The following is a 16,656-nucleotide window of genomic DNA, read 5'->3' as shown; positions in this document are numbered from 1 at the left end:
TCCATGTGTTTGGGTTGCTTTTTATATAAAAATAACAAGTTTTCCTTCCAGTTCTTGCTCTAGGAAAACATGCTATGCTCACCATGTCATTTTAAGTATGTTCCCTCCACCCCTGGTCCTGTTGGACATGTGCCATGGCCATAGGGTTCCTGAACAGAAAATGCTGAGGACTGAGGAAAGCCAGCAGGACCAGGCAGGCAGACAGGCTGCCCCAGCAGGGGGTGAGGATGACTGTCAATCTTGCCCAGTGACTCGGTGACTGCTGGAGTCTGGACCCTTACCCCCTTCACCACCCATGAGGGTGCTGCCTTCATTGATGGAGGTATGCATCCAGCCAGATGTCGCCAGACTTCTTCAGGGACCTGAGAGGTGGGGATGGGGTTCAGGGACTCAACTGGAAGGTATTAGTATCCCCCTGTGTCCCATAAGGAGTGTTGAGGGAAGACATTCCTGTGAGTTCCCATCCCCCCTGGGACAGGCAGCTGTGTGGGGCCAGGTACTCATTAACCAGAGTGGAATCTGGACTGCAGCAAGGAGGCGAATGGCAGGTGGCCAAGTCCAGTTGTGAGCCTCAGTGGGCCTGGCCATCGATCACCCTGTTGCCTCTCCCTGTTGGACTCTGCAACCCAAAAAACGTGGGACACAGAAGCTGCTCCATCAGGATGCCAAAGACAAGTATAGAAGCCAGGAAAAGAACACTACATAGATGTCTGCGGGTTGAGTATCCAACCTCTGTTCCCGCTTCCAAGGCTACTCCTGGGGGCTGATCCCAGACAAGAGCAAGCACTTTAGTTTTATCATTTCTGCTTTCTCCTTTGCTCAGAATACATGTCCATTTAGGGAATCTTTGCCACATTTGAAAGCCAGGTGGTCTCTCCTCCACTTAGTGGCCCTCCCACAAATCAGCACACTCCTGCCCCAGGACCTCTATCTGGAATGCTCTTCAGCCAGGTCCCTTCTACCCAGTGGCCAGTTGTCTCCCTGCTTCTCGCCTCTGCTCGCACATCAGCTTTGCCATACTTTACACCTGCTGTGCCATAAACAATACCACACTCTGCCTGACCTCTACATCCCCTCTCCTGCCTCCACACTAGGTTTTCATTCTCGTTGTGTTGTTAAAATGGTTCTCATATGCTGGGTGGTGGTGGCACACGCCTTTAATCCCAGCACTTGGGAGGCAGAGACAGGTGGATTTCTGAGTTTGAGGCCAGCCTGGTCTACAAAGTTCCAGGACAACCAGGACTATTCAGAGAAACCCTGTCTCGAAAAACAAAAAATAAATAAATAAATAAATAAATAAATAAATAAATAAATAAATAAACATAAAAAGAAAAAATGGTTCTCATGTTCTGTCATGTACTCCTTGGTTAAACGAGTGTTTGTCTAATCACTAACACTCCCTCTTGTCCCACTCAATGTGTGTGTATGTGTGTATGTGTGTTTGTCTCTCACTAAACCTAAAGCTCACTGGCCAGTAAGTCCCAGGGATTCCTGTTTCTGCCTCCCAGTACTGGGATGACAGCACTGGCACATGCCACCATTCCTGGATTTTTACATGGGTGCTGGGGATTCGAACTCAGGTCCTCATCAATTACAAGGAAAGTACTTTACCCACTGACCCCTCTCCCCAGCCCTATAGCTGCTTGTTTTCTGTTTCCTCTACTAGAACATAGGCTCCAGCCCCCAGGACACAGGAACCTCTCAGACTGTCTGACTCACTGCCATATTTGTAGAACTCCATGAGTCAGTCCTCCATGCTGTGGGGAAAGGAGAGCACTGGCTAATCAGGAAAGCTCTAGGGAGTCAGTTCTTAGGAAGGGCCCCCTCTGAGGGCAGGCATACAGAAGGTCAGTACAGGAGTGAACATGGAGCCTTTGGAGAGACGAGTACGTGCAACCGGAGGGGCCCAGGGACAGCCTTACCCAATAATATCCACCAGGGCGGTGAGGAAAGGCTTCACCTCGTAGTGGAGGCCGTGCTTGGCGCAGAATGCCTTGACCAGGGGGGCCACCCTCCGGTAGTTGTGCCTTGGCATCGTGGGAAAGAGGCTGGAAGGGCAGGCCAGATCTGAGTAGGGAGCTGATCCATGCCTCACCTCATCTTCCAGGGACCCCCACAAAGGGGAGTCCTGGGCCCTGGCTTTGGCCTCACCCCACACCCAGCAAACCCTCTGGGCCACACTCACTGGTGCTCAATCTGGAAGTTGAGGTGCCCACTGAACCAGTCAATGAAGAGCGAAGGTTCCACATTGCAGGTGGCTGCCAGCTGCCAGGGTCAGGAAAGGTGCAAGTGAGAGAGAGAGGCTGGCTTAGAACCTTGACCTCACCACCTGACAGCCTCAGCAGGGCCTACCAGTCCGACTCCCCGGCTGGCATATCCTCCCACCAGGCTCTCCAGTTCCTACCTGAGAGCTCGCCCAGTCCCGATGCTTTTCGTGGCCAATCTCCTTGGGGATGTGGTTCATCTGTGTGATCCACACGAACCAGTGGCTCTCCAGCACCCTGTGAGGAAGGCTTCAGTACTGCAGTGTCCTTAGTGAGGCTAAGCCCATGCCCACCTTTCTCAAGAGGGTCACCCACAGAGCCATGGCCAAGCCAAGCTTGTTTCCTCAGACCTGCCAGCCCCAGGGTCTGGCCATTCTGCTAGTGTTTGATTATGTACATCAGCCACTTGAAAAGGTGGTACTGCCACCCATCCTGCAGAGGGACAACAGACTGAACAAGGAGGGCTGTGGTCAAAGTCCCCTGCCACCTGTGTGAGACCCCCCTACTCCCCGTCACTCTGAATCTGGCCATACCTGACAGCAACAAAGAGAAGCAGTGTCCCAGTGGCACCATAGAAGGGAGAGTAGGACAAGAAGAAGCGGGAGTAGAAACTGGCAGCCCACAGCAAGTCCTGCGAGGAGGACAGAGGCAGTGTTGAGTGGCCTCCATGGGTTGGGGACCTGGGAGGCAGGAGGAAGGGCTGGACTCATTCAACTCTTATTTGCTTCAGGGTTCTGCCCCTCAGTGGGCTTCTGCTACTATGGCTGAGTAAAAGAACAGGGGTCCACACCAGGTAGGACTGACCGTGGCAGTGACCTTGAAGGGTGCATTAGGGTAGCCTGTGCCCGAGACACAGATGCTTGGCAGTCAATCCAGTGATTTTACCCAGGAAGGGGACGGGGCGCTCCTCCACAGTACATAGAAATCACATCAGTGCACGCACATACACTCATTCACCCTCAGGGATGGAGAGTGCTCTCTTCTGAAGCGCTCTCCCAGAAAGCTACATGCTTGGGGTCCTGAGCAGTACACCCACTCACCGTCCACCGCATGCACACCAGCATGTACGCCAGATTTTCAACTTCAAAGTTCACCAAGGTGAGCAGAGGTGGGCCAACTGCAAGAAGGGAACACAAGGGCATGCGGGAACAGGGATGGGTTACCCAAGTGGTGTGGGTGGAGAAGAAGAGGAACACCCATAGGATATAAGTGCTCGCCTCACACTGAGCTGGGCTCACAGCTCCCACAAGGCCCTATTCATACTCAGTCCCTTGCTGGCTGGCTCTTGGCCATCTCCCACCTACTTTGTCCCTTGTGTAGGTAAGGAACCAGCCTTACACATTCCTGCCCTTGAGCCTACCCTGCCCCTGTTTGCAGAGGCAATTACAAAAGACTCTAGGACTCCTGACAACCCTGACTTGAGGGCAGAGGGACTCTAGGGAGGGTGGGAAAGAGGACAGCCAGAGCAGAAGGTGGCTGGGAGCCTTCGGTAGGCAGCCTAGGCTGAGGCGTAAGCCCTGCCATGTTCCCATCCCAAAGGGCCAACATGTACTCACTCAGGAAGAAGTATAGATGCTGGTGGTTGTAGGGCAGGTATCTGCGTTTCTTCTTGCCATACTGTGGAGACAGGCGTCAGCTGGGGAGAACAGCTCTCCAGGCCAAGATCAGGGGACTGGCTGAGGCCAAGGTCAAAGGCAACTCTAGATTCTAGCCCCTGAGCCACTCGTCCCCAGGTGGCTAGGAGGTGGGGGAAGGACTGGAACTGGAGCTAGAAGGTAGGGTTAGCTGGGGGGCAAGCATGAGGTCTCAGTCCCTGCCAAGGCCCCTTAGCTGCAGGCCTCTCTTGAAAGTACTCATGTCCCATCCCACCTACCTCCACAGATGACTCCCCCAGGAGAAAGACAGGTGCGACAGTCACATCTGGGTCCTTGTGGAAGATGTTGGGTTTGGCATGGTGCTGGAAGTGGCGGAAATTCCACCAGTGGGCAGAAAAGCCCTGTGGGGAGAAGGGATCTCAGGGACAGAGTTAGGCTGGGCTCCGACTTGGTACCCACACACTTGAACAGATCCAGCACAGATGCCCGCCCTGCTCCACACTCACTTTCAACTGCCCCATCACGAACTGCTGGGCCACATGGTTCCACCTGGACTTAGCGAAGATGGAAGCATGACCTAGATCATGTTGCAGACACCAGCACTGGGCCTGGGGAGAAGGGTAGGTGAAGTCAACCCACTATTAGTGTTCCACCTACTACTGATGCTTTACTGAAACCAGCTGCCTCTTTAGCTGGACCAACGCAATTGAGTTTGGCGGTGTGCCTGCATACAGATGTCAGGGCTCAGAAACATCATACCTCTGAATAATGGCTTCAGAAGCAAACTTTCTGTTCCTGCTCCCCTGGATTCCCCAAGGCAAACAACAGGACCTCTACCCGACCTGAAGCAGGCCATAGACACAAGAGTTCTTCTTCCTCAAGGCCTAAACTCACTGCTCTAACTTTCTCTTTTACCTTGGCGATGACCGTGAAGAAGGGCTATCTCGTCTGATAAGAGCTCATCGGACCCATTTCAAAAAGTGTTCCATCCCACACCTGGGAAGGAAGAAGGCCTCAGAAAGAGGTCAAGAAGACTCTGAGCAGACAGGCCTTGCCAGGGTTCTGAGCCAGTCTGTTTCCATCCCATAGACCTTCTGTGTCTGCTCCCATTCCTACAGATTGTTCCTGCTTTATAGAGCATACATGCTAAAGAAATAATAGATGACTCACTCTGACCTTTTATTCTTTAATCCGAGGGCTTCTGTGTCACACAAGACTATGATCAGATAAATTTTCTAAAGTTTTTCTCTTGCTAATCTGTCTTTTGTCACAGGAGTGTTAGCCATGACCTTCATGATAGGCAGGATCATTCTTTTCTTTACCTACACAAGTTGTGTCACACATAGGGCTGGACTGTGGCGTTCTGGATCTAGTGTATCTTAAGGGTCTCTGGCATTTCACTTTCTCATTCATCCATTTACCAATCCATTCTTTCATCCTTAAGAAAACTGTCCTGAGTTTCCACGTGTTCTGGACCCCGCATCTGCTGCGTAGTTACCTGAGAGATGGCCAGGATGAGGGCAGCAAGGATACTGGACACCCAGCCAGGGCCCAAGAGGTAGATGATAAGCCAGGCCAACAACTCCATAGCCAGGATGTGGCCCAGCAGGAGTGCAAAGAAAGTGGTATCAGCTTCAAAGAGCTTCATGTCTTCAGCTGCCTGGCGCAAGGCTCGGAAGTCCTCGATCAGCTGGGCCTGTGGCAGGGAAGCAGTCCAGCAGATGAGGAAGCAGGGACTGCAGTAGTCCCCAGAAGTTTACCATTGCATCCTTAAGCCATCCCACTTCCCATTCCTGGGTGATAGATGGAAGAACAATAACACCAGACAGGGTATGCTATGTATATGGCCTGGGGAACTAGCTTGTAGCTAAGTCTCTCCCTGGCCCCAAAGATGTGGGGTGGGTAATAAGCAGAGAAAATCAGAGCCAATAGAGGAAACCTTTAAGACTCGAAAATATCCTCATTGTAGAACTGGAGGCAGGGGCAAATTTCCAATGTGTCTGGAGCAGAAAGAGACCTCACTGGAGACCCACAGCAAGTTCTCCTAGTTAAGTCAGATTTAGAATCCTTACTTCTACAGAACATTGCTATGAATTCACTTTTGACTGTGACCCCAAAGGGGGATACAGGCCCAGCCCCACCCTGCATCCCCCAATAGTAATACAGAACAAGCTGCTATTGTCAACAGGCAATGTCCCCAAGCCCTCCAGCTGTCCCCTCACATTCTGAGCTCCATCCTGGCTGGGTTCCTCTGGGGCTAGCTCTCCAATCAACAGGGGTTTCAGGAACTTGCGCACAAAATGGAGATCTTGGTGGAAGGCGTGGAAGGCATCCTGAAGGGGAACAGACAGTCAGCGGACAGCTTCTGTAGCACCCAGGAAGAACCAATAGGAACAGAGTGAAGAAGCCACCGAGGGGCTGGAAAGACGGCCCAGTGGATCAGAGAGTATCTGTTGCTCTTGCAGACGGCCTAGGTGAGACTCCCAACACCCAGACGCTGGTTCCTAACCACTAGGAACTCCTGTTTCAGGGGGTCCAACACCCTCTTCTCACCTCTGTGGGCACTAAGCATGCATGTGTTACATGCAGGCAAAGCACTCACACACAAACGTTGGATAAATCTAAATTTTAAAACTAAAAAAAAGAAAAAAACAGGGGGTGGGGGTGGGAGGGGGCTGTCAATAGACAGACAGAACAGACAGAAAGTCAACGAGATGTTGGGCAGTCATAGATACAAGACCAGGAGAGTGAGCCTTACCTACGAGCCCTCTCTAGTCCTCCCAGGCCCTGTTTAACACCACTCATTTGCCATGCCCTGTCTGCTTCATCAAGTATTGGGTTCTCCTCTCAATATGCCTGAAAGAACTCCAGAAAGACTGAGTCCATCCATGAACAGGCTTTCTGTGTGCCACAGCCTTTTTTACAGCATATAAAACAAGATTTGGCTCACAGATGTTAACTTTATTCAGTTCTCATCACCATAACAGTGGGCAAAATGTGTGTGTGTGTGTGTGTGTGTGTGTGTGTGTGTGTGTGTGTGTGTGTGTGCAGACTTGCCATTGGAGACCTCAGAGCCACTTGGGGTGGGTCAATGGTGGGCCGTACACATTGAGGTCTTGGGTTTATGCAAGGAAGTTATTTAAGCAGTCACACTTGATTTGTCATTTATCTTTGGAAATAGGGTCTCCTATAGCCCTGGATGGCCTCCAAGTCACTAAATAGCGCAAGAGAGAATGGCTTTGAACTGATCCCCCTGTCTCAATCTCCCCAGTGCTGGAACTACAAGCATGCACCACCACGCCCACCCAGTTCACATGAGTACTCAACAGAACCCAGGACCTCCATGAGTGATGGAGCACTCTACCAGCTGAGGTGCATTCTCAGCAGATAGTGTGTATCCTCTAAGAACAGAGAAGCCTGACACGTTCTATAATAATTGGTCAGGGGTGAGGAGAAATACAGGAAACAGGCAAAAGAGAGAGAGAAGACGGCTGATAAGGAGAAGGTGGCCAGGCTCCCTGTCCTTCCTGTTTCAGGCTTATTCTTGCATCTTACTTACACCATTTATTGTTTGTATATGATATCACACCTTGCCCATTTATTGGTCACAGCTGCTCTTCTGACTTTTACTGTTACGATTTCAAAAGCTGAGCAGGTGACTGGATGACATTGTCCCCATGGCCCTGGGAAAGGAGATTAGGGGCCCTTCCAAGATGCTAAAAGGAAATACCTTTGCAGAAGTCTGACAAAGAACAGCAGCCTCCTATTGTCTTGGACCAGCTTGTGTAGGTTGAGACAGAAATGACCTTGTTAACTACAGTCACCCCACTGTAGTCATCAAGCTAATCACCCTGACCATTGTACACTGGAGATGGGTGCTGAAATACCCCACTGGCCCCAGGAACAGAGCTCTTATTAAGTGTCTATTAAAAATAAAAGGCTGAAAAGATGGTTCCATGGGAAGAGCGCTTGCTAGGAAGGCATGTAACCTGAGTGCAAATCCTTATCACCCAGATAGAAATCTGAGCATAACTGTGTAAGTGTGTAACTCAGCCCTGGGGCAGAAGCCGGTGGAGGACAGAAACAGGAGGATGGGTCAATGAGACAGATGAAAGAACAGGATGTTCAATGTCCTCCTCTGGCCTCTACACACATGGGTTATACCCACATGCATACAAAACACACACACACACACACACACACACACACACACACGGGAAGAGGGGAGAAAGTAATAAAAACAATTTTAAAATAACATGAAGCTGAAAATGACTGTAACCCTGTAGCCCCCATAGTTACTGCCAGGACATTTCTGAGGAGTCCTTGGAGGAAGGATACTATTTAGAGGCTACATCTAGTCCATGCTAGGGTCACTGTCCCAAGGCAGGGGCTGGGGTTCTAGGAGGGTGTGGCTTCCAAAATAACTTGGGCTGCCTGGTTCCCTGGGGCTCACAAGCTATGAGAGTTATAAAAGCATAGCCCTCATTTCCTCTGGAGATGAAGGAGGGGCAGGGACACAGGAAGAGGGCAGAGAGAGATGGGAAAATGGGGTTTCACAGGAAGCAGCCTGGGCCCAGGCTCACTAGGGATTGGTCTTGGGGTTCTGCTGACCCCATTTCCATGTGACTTTGAGCCATTTCATCCTCCTGCAGTGGCCTCTACTTCCTGATTTCAGGACCCTTCTGAAACCGGACTGCTCAGCACAAATTTCATTGCTATCTCTGTTTCTAAGACAGGGTCACACATAGCCAGGGTGGCCTTGAAATAAATATGTAGCAGAGGATGAATCTAAGCTTCTGATTCACCTGTCTCTGAGTGCTGGGGTTACAGGTGTACACCACCACTGGTGGTTTGAACCCAAGGGATCTGTGGGTGCTAGGCAGCATGCTACCAACTGAGTGAGCTGCATCCTCAGCCTTTATTATTGTTGTTGTTGTTGTTGTCATCGGCAGCGGCATCATCATCATCATCATCTGTAAAGCACACCTCAGTTTACCACTCTTAGGTGTAAGGTACTGGACATTACAAGACCTTCCTGCTGATGTGTGGCCATCTATCTTCAGAATTGTCTCCTCTTCCCCAGATGAAATGCTATACCCATTAAACTCCTTCTCCTTCTACATGGCTCTAGCCTTATTCCAGGAACCTTACTTAAATGGAGTCAGACAGCATCTGTCCCTTAGTGATTAGCCTATTTCACATAGCATAATACTCTCAGGGTTCTTCCTTGCTGTATCAAGTGCCAGAATTCCCTAAAGCTGGTGGTGATTTTAAACTTCCCCATCTGGGCACAGAGCCTAGGGCATGGAAAGACAGAGAGACAGATTGATTCTCTCTCTCCCTCCCCCCTCCTCTCCTTCCTCCCTCCTCTCCCCAACCTCTCTCACACACAGAACCACCCACTACGTAAACAAGAAAGATTCAGACTCTTAGAAATGTGCCTAGGGTCATGGCCCATATGAACACCATATGAAAGATACAGCCTCCTGTACAGGTGTGCACAGGTGTGCACAGTAGGGAGGTAAGCAGAACCAGGCTCTCCCAAGGGTGTTCCAGTAAGCTTAACCCACTAATATGATAGGGCAGGTATGAGTCCCTTGGGACCAGGTCTGAAATTTCCACAGTGGTGGTGGGAAGGGGACAAGAAGGTGGCCCTAGGCCCTTGGACAGAAGGCTGGGGCCTTGGGACTGGATGGGCTCAGAGACTATGTTATCAGGAAGCACCCACAGGGTGGTCCCTGGACTCAGAGTACCAACAAGGGACTACCTGGAACGCTAGCTTGGGTCATATGGATTGGTCCAGTGGTTCTCAACCTTCCTAATGCTGTGACCCTTTCATACAGTTCTTTATGTTGTGGTGAGCCCCAACCATAAACTTATTTTCACTGCTACTTCATAACTGTAATTTTGCTGCTGTTATGAATCATAATGTAAATATCTGTGTTTTCCTGGTGGTTTTATGTGACCCCTGTGAAAGGGTCATTTTTCTCCCCCAAAGGGGTCACGACCCACAAGCTGAGGACCTCTGAACTAGCCTTTTCTAAGATCAAGGACCAAGGGTGAGGGAGAAGGGAAGACTCAAAAAGGTTAAGGGGTATGTGTGTCAAACTTTGCGATCTCACCCAACACACACATTTTAGAAGAGTCAAAATGAATGAAATTGAAAATCTTTCATTAAGTCTCAGATAAGAGTGGACAGAAAGTGCTGGCGTCAAAAGGTATGCCATACGGGCTAGAGAGATGGCTCAGTGGTTAAGAACAATGGCTTGTTTTGCAGAGGATCCAGGTTGAGTTTCCAGCAACCTACATGTGGTGGCTCACAAGCATCAGTAACTACAGTTCCAAAGAATTCAACACCTTCTTCTGACCTCTGCACACATGTGTACATGTAAGTAACAGACATTCATGTGATGTACATATATATGTGCAGGCAAAACACCTGTACACATAATTTTTTAATCTAAGAAAAAATTAAAACAAAACAAACAAACAAGCAAAAATAACAATTCCAAGTTCCCGGTAACCTGGCTTGGAGCAAGTTTTCAGGTGCAGATGAAAGTAAGTAGACAAGAGCCAGCCCTCCCCACCTCCCAGGGCAGGGCTGTGAACTATTTTTCAGGTGAGCATTGGTGAGCCTGCTTGAGACACCTGTCCCCAGTGGAAGAGTTTGGAGTGACAGAGCTGGGGTTTGAACTTGCCCACACACCCTCCCTCAGAATATGGAAACTTCAAAGTCCAGACTCCTGGCACCTGTGGCCTGACCCCAGCCTTACTATGAGCTCCATGTAGCAGCTGACTGGAGTCTGGGGAGGTGGGGTACAGTCTGGTGCCAGCCCTCCTGCAGCGATGGAACTGTGATTCCATTTAGGAGCCCCAGACAGGCTTGCTTCCCTCTTCCCTCCACATCTTCTTAATAAGATGGAAAACGTTAACCTACGTCTCACAGGATAGCTGCTGGGAGAACTGATTTGGCCGGTAAAGCACTTGGAAGGGGCTTAAGGGCTAACATGAGCCCCACTGAGCAGCTCTCCCATGTGCCCCAGGGCCCTGCTATGCACCTGCTGCTGCTGGCAGCCATAGGCTACAGGTATGAGTGGAGAAGTGAAACTGTGATGTGTTTGGTCAAGATCTCAGGCTAAGGAACAGGAAGGGTGGAGGTTGGGGGAGTCAGCCTCCTTCTACCCCAGGCACGAGAGGGGAGGAAGGAAGTTCTGGTTTCTGGCCAAAGAATGGAGACTATTCCAGATCAACCAGGAAGGTGGGGGAGCAGCGAGGGGTGGTGGAGCTCTGATGATCTAGGCCTACACTTGCTGCCCATCCACACCTTTACTAGAGGTGGGCATAGGGTCTCCAAGGATGCCTCTAAGATATCTCTGCCTCTGTCGCTCTCCAGATCGAGGACAGACAGGAAAAGTCAAGGCTCTGCACTCAATTGCTCCTTGCCACCCTCTCCCCAGCACTGCCTTCAAGAGGCCCAGTGAGGAAACATTGTCTGTAACCCTCCTTATAGATGGAAAAACCGAGGCAAAGACAAGGAAGCAGGGACACAGCTCTGTAACCAGGACCCATGGCTCTAGTCTGTGTAGCAAAACCCAGCCCAAGGGAAGCTGTCTGTCCCAGACCCCTTGGCATCCCTGCTGTCCTGGTGACGGGTGGGACTATGTTTGATCTGCCAGCCAGAACCCGTGGCCTCAGAGATGTTGCTGGCTCAGCAAATGACCCAGCCTTCTGGCACATGGTCCCCTCTTTACCACTGAACTCTGGCTTTACCACTGGTTCTTTTATCAGGAACCCAAAAGCAGACAGGGGAAGCCTTCCCTCTCAGGAAAGGAATGGGGAGGCTGCCTGATACTCTGAGGTCAACCTCATTCCCTCCTCTGCACACTACATTCCTGCCAGTCACAATCCTGACTACCACCCACAGGGAGAGAGTGGGCACTTTGGCCTGCAGAGGCACCTGTAGAACAATGTGACCTGAGTGAGGTGTGGTGGCTTGCACCTGTCATCTCAGTACTCAGGAGGGAGATGGCAATTAAACTCTGTGAGTTTGAGACAAGATTGGTGTATATATAATGACTTCAAAGCCAGAGCAGTGTATATACTGAGTTCTAGGCCAGCCAGAGACACATAATGAGATTCTGTCTCAGAAGAAAACAAAACAAAACAAACAAAACAAATGCCCACTCAGACTCCAGAAAATGACTACTCGCTGAAGTCGGGTTTTCAAAGCAGCCAGTGTGGTTGGTAGGAACAGGGTGTGGGCATTGGTTCTGGGTGGTTGAGGCTATCCTGCCTCCCAAATCTCAGAGCATAGTCCATAATTCTGATCCCTCTCAGTTCCCATCCACACACACACCCTCCCTCCTGAGCCCAGAGCTGAAGGTCGTGTTTTAGGGTGCTGGGACACTGCTTACCTTCTGCACCAAACTCTTCATCTACACAACAGACAGGACTCAACCTCACAAGGTTGTTAGAAGAATTAAGTAAATTAGTATAGCGAAAATTCTCAGAACACAGCCTAATTAAAAACTGTTGGCTGAATTTACTATGGCATAGCCTCTGATGGTGGTGCTAGTCACCCCTAGTTCTAGCTCAGGTCATTCCCAAGGGGCAGAAGGTGGATGCCAGGGGGCTCAAATCTGCTGGGTCTTGGATTCATTCAACCTAATGGGCACCATGGACTGCTGGGAAATTTCTCACTTTCTCCATAACCACACCAGTTGAGAACAGGGCTTCATTACTCGTGGTAACCAGTCCCCCAGGTGCCCATCACCATTTCCCACAGTGAACCCAAAATGAAAGTACTCTTATCCCTGTCACACTGTGGGGGGCAGGGAGGAGGGAGGTGAGTGTAAAGGTAACAGAGATAACCTGAGCATTTTGAGGTTTTGATAGAGGATCTCACGTAGTCCAGGATGGCTTCAAAACTGAGGATGTTATGCAACTCTGCACGATCCTGCTTCCACCTCTCCCAGGTACTGCGCCATAATGCTGGGCTCAATGGGTTGTTTGCTCCTTTGTTAAAACTTTTCACTCTTGGGTGATTGAATCCAGGGCCTTGAGCCTGCTCAGCCAGCACTCTACTACTTAGCCATATCCTCAGCTTACAGAGATAATCCTAATGTCCCCTACTAGTGATCCTATTAATATTCACGTATATCAGACCTTCCACCCTGGCTACATTCAAATATAACTAGAGTCAAGTTACACTGTTACTTGTTCTGAACTTTCTCCCCAAGGAGAGGGCAGGTCCCCATCTTGCTTACCTTAACTTGTTTACCTTACTTACCTTAAAGCCTTTGCTCTTCTAAAAGGTGTATGTGAATGTGTGTGTGTGTGTGTGTGTGTGTGTGTGTGTTGGGGGGGGAGAATATGTCTACATGAATGACAGTGCACACAGAGGCCAGAGATGGAGGCTCTCCTGAAGCCTGAGTTACAAGGGGTTGTGACCCACCCAATGTGGGTGCTGGGAACGAAACTCAGGTCCTCTGTAAGAGCAGCGTGAACTCAACCACTAAGCCATCTCTCTAGCCCCAAGGATCCTTTTACTTGAAGACAAAGTCCTTTGTGTCCCAGACTGGGCTCACACTTGCCTCATACTTAGGGTGACCTTGAGCTCCACATCCTCTGTATCTACCTCATAATTGTAGGGGTTACACGTGGATGCCACCATAACCACGTTTATGCAGCAATAGGGATGGAACCTAGGGCATCATGAGCACTAGGCAAGCAGTCTACCAACTAAGTTCTAGCCCACCCTTTTGAGATCCTTTTAAACATACATCAGACCCCTTTGGCTTCCCTGCTCTGCCCGCCCAGGATCTCCTCCTTCTTTAGAATAAAACCAAAGTCCTTCTAAGAACAAAAATATCCGGTGAGCTCGTCATGTCTGCTTTCTGACTCCCGTCCCCGTGACTGCTCTCTAGCACAGCCATGCTCTGTTCCTTCGGTATGGGCGGTATGGTCCCACCTCTGAGCCTCGGCATCTGTTGGACGCTCCTTCCCTGAAAATGTTTTGTTCCCAGCTGCATCTGCAGAGGCGAGGGTGGGGGAGGAACACACAGGAGATATTCATGGGTGGATTCAGGGAATCCCACTACGGAGGAACCAGCGTGGGGCAGAGTGTGGCTGTGCATTCAAATCCCACAGCTGCCACAGTTTCAAGTTACGCTGTTTCTTTGCCTCTCTTTTCTCATCTGTAAAGTGGGATAACAGTAGTAAAGTGCCTGGCTGGTAGATATCCTGAGGATTAAGAAACAGTATCAATAGCAAGCATTAATTTAGAATCTAGCACATAGTAGGTGGTTGGTATGTGGCTCTCACATATTTATGACCAGCAGGGGCTGGACCTCTCTGGCTGCCTCTTCTCATCTCAGGGTTGCCTATGACTCTTAGACAAACCTGGCCCAGAGCCCAGAGTACTCTCCCTAGGGCACAGGCTCTGTATCCCAGGATGGCCACAAGCTGACTTCATGGCACAAGAACTCTGAAAATTTCCTGGCAGGAAAGCTTCTGTTGCCTGGACATGAGAACAGCTGATGGGTGGCTGGGCTGATGCAAGTGGGCAGCCGCATCCCACCCCTAACCTGAGCTTCGGGATCTGGGATGGGATACCTGGCATCTAGACTTGACCACATGGGGCACTGGATTGGTTCAACTCCTAGTATTCCTTGTGGGTCCATCACAGACAAAGGCTAGGGGTCTTCTGAACCTAGACCCCTCCCAGCCCTTAGACTTGAGTACACCAGGTATTTTTAGCAACTCTACCCCAACGCCTGGGGCCTATAGCAATCTATTCCTATTACAGGCAGGGTCAGAGATAGACGAGCTCGCCCAGAAAAGTCTTGGGAGTGCTATGATTGTCCCACTGCATTCTCCAGTAAAGAGCAGTTACTGAACAAACAACTAGGACACAGCAGCATGGTTGACAAGGTGTGGTCTTGCCCTTGGCTGGCTTGCTATAGAGTCTAGCTCTTCCCACCTGACCAGTGAGGAAGCTAAGGTTCAGAGGAATTACCTCTGAGTACCTTAAGTGGCAGAGCTAGAACCCTGCTACAAGATGCAGAGTGATGTTTTCCTAACAGACCTTACTGGCTGTGAATCAAAATGGTGGCTGTAGCAAAACCATTAGATGGAGGTCTCAGGGCACTGATCTAAATATAAAGTTAGGAGTCCCATGTAGGAGGGGCCTCCTGGCTGACCCTGAGCAAGAAAAACCAGTCAGTGCTCTCTGCTGTCCTCCTCTACTGTTCAGCATCCTGTCCTACTATACAACATGATCCTCACAGGGCTGCCCGGGCTCAGTGGGAGGGGCTGTGGCACCTCATGCCCATCATGCTCTGGTAGAAAGAAGGAAGGCACACACATACATGCACACACACACACACCCACACACACACACACTATGGCCCACAGGTTGATGATTTTCAGGAACTGTATCATTCTTATCCCTCTCAGTGGCCTGGAGTGAATCCGGGAGGAGAGAGAGGGACAATGACAGTCCTGGGACACAGAGAATCTCCTCTGCTGCCACCAAGTTCTTCCACTAGAGAATCATTCCCTCCAATCTTAAAGATCTCCCGGGTACCCAATGTGACTAACCTACAATTTTGAATAGTCGAGGGCAGAGCACCATGGCCTCAACCTTTGTCCATGGAGTGGGACTGAAGGAGGAAGGGTCTGGGAAATTGCTTTACCACTGGGCTCTAGCCAGATAGTCCTTCAGGCCAGTCACATCCCTTCTTGTCTAGACAGGGACTGAGAATGGGAAGCCAGAGTCCCCAGGGGCTAGTCAGTGACTGGAGTGACTGTGCTTCCCGTGGAGGCCCACCCAGCCTGGCAAAGTCTTCCCACGTGTAGCTGCCAGCCCAACAGAGGTGAGTCACTGGCCCTCAGCACAGGCTACACAAGTGCTGGATAAGCCACAGACCTCCAGGCCCTGCCCAAGCTCTGCTGCCCAGCCCCCAGTCTCTGATGGCACATCCCTATCGCTAGGGACCCAGCCCTGCCCCTGACTCTTGGAAGCACCAGATAATAGTCTGTGAGACTCAGAGCAGAAATGAAACCCTCAGTACAACCGTGAGGGTACTTACCTGGGGCAGAATCTGCCCCTCACGGCACACCCACCTCTGTGGGCCCATTCTTCCCTGAGACCTATTTATTGCACAGACTGACCCAACAGCCCATCCTCCGTGCAAGAAAGAGAACTCCTTCCCTCAGGCTCCATCTCAATTCTGGAGCCCGGGAGTAGGGGTCAAAGGTCAGAAAGAGCAAAAAGGATGCTAAGGTCCGCAGGTGGAATGAGACTCCAAGTCTATGAACCACGTCTCCCTCCCCACCGCTAGTGCCAGGCTCCACCCAGCCGGCTGTGGGTTAGCTTACCGTGGCGTCCTCCGCACCGTGGTGGCCGATGAGGCGGCTACCCCCTGGGTGCCGCTGTGCCCAGCGGCTGATGTCGTAGACACGACGCTCGATGACCAGCCACTTGTCGCCTGGTAGGTCATGCTGGCGGATCTGCTCCCAGCGGAAGATGGGCAGGGGCGCCCCCAGCGGTGCGGGCCCCTCCCGCGGCCCGGGTCCCCTGCCGGGCTCCCCGACGCCGCCCATTGCCGCTGTACACAAGTCCTCCGGACCCCGGTACGTGACCGAGGTCTAAGAGAGACACGGAGGGAGGCGAGGTCGCAATCAGGGGTCTTCCTCCGCTACCGCCCGCCCCTCCGGCCCCGCCCTGCCGCTGCGGCCGCCGTACGAGCGTGCGCCTTGCCCGGCTCTCCGCGCAGGGAACTTTTCCCTCCCTT

General features: G+C 51.0%; 1 protein-coding gene across 1 annotated transcript; it reads right to left on the bottom strand.

Annotated features, from left to right (window-relative positions):
- Fads3 (fatty acid desaturase 3) lies at positions 1-16,656 on the bottom strand. The gene is made up of 12 exons (XM_021195106.1): positions 16,241-16,656; positions 6,082-6,192; positions 5,358-5,555; positions 4,366-4,467; positions 4,138-4,260; positions 3,821-3,881; positions 3,305-3,381; positions 2,798-2,895; positions 2,405-2,501; positions 2,186-2,265; positions 1,923-2,048; positions 1-362 (listed from the first exon to the last, which is right to left on the bottom strand). The coding sequence occupies exons 1-12, from the start codon at positions 16,463-16,465 to the stop codon at positions 311-313; spliced, it is 1,350 nt and encodes a 449-aa protein (XP_021050765.1). The 5' UTR covers positions 16,466-16,656; the 3' UTR covers positions 1-310.

Source organism: Mus pahari, chromosome 1 (assembly GCF_900095145.1).
Source record: "Mus pahari chromosome 1, PAHARI_EIJ_v1.1, whole genome shotgun sequence".
Lineage (NCBI taxonomy): Eukaryota > Metazoa > Chordata > Mammalia > Rodentia > Muridae > Mus > Mus pahari.
Note: the sequence above shows the minus strand (reverse complement) of the source record. Positions and strands in the feature narration are given on the sequence as shown.

Bases quoted from the DNA above. Each gene is read 5' to 3' on its own strand.
- Fads3 (XM_021195106.1), bottom strand. From the start codon at position 16,465: ATGGGCGGCGTCGGGGAGCCCGGCAGGGGACCCGGGCCGCGGGAGGGG. The intron at 3,882-4,137 runs GTAGGTGGGATG...CTGTCTCCACAG, and splicing joins TGGGGGAGTCATCTGTGGAG to TATGGCAAGAAGAAACGCAG. The intron at 363-1,922 runs GTAAGGCTGTCC...CCCACCTCTCAG, and splicing joins GCCCTGGTGGATATTATTGG to GTCCCTGAAGAAGTCTGGCG.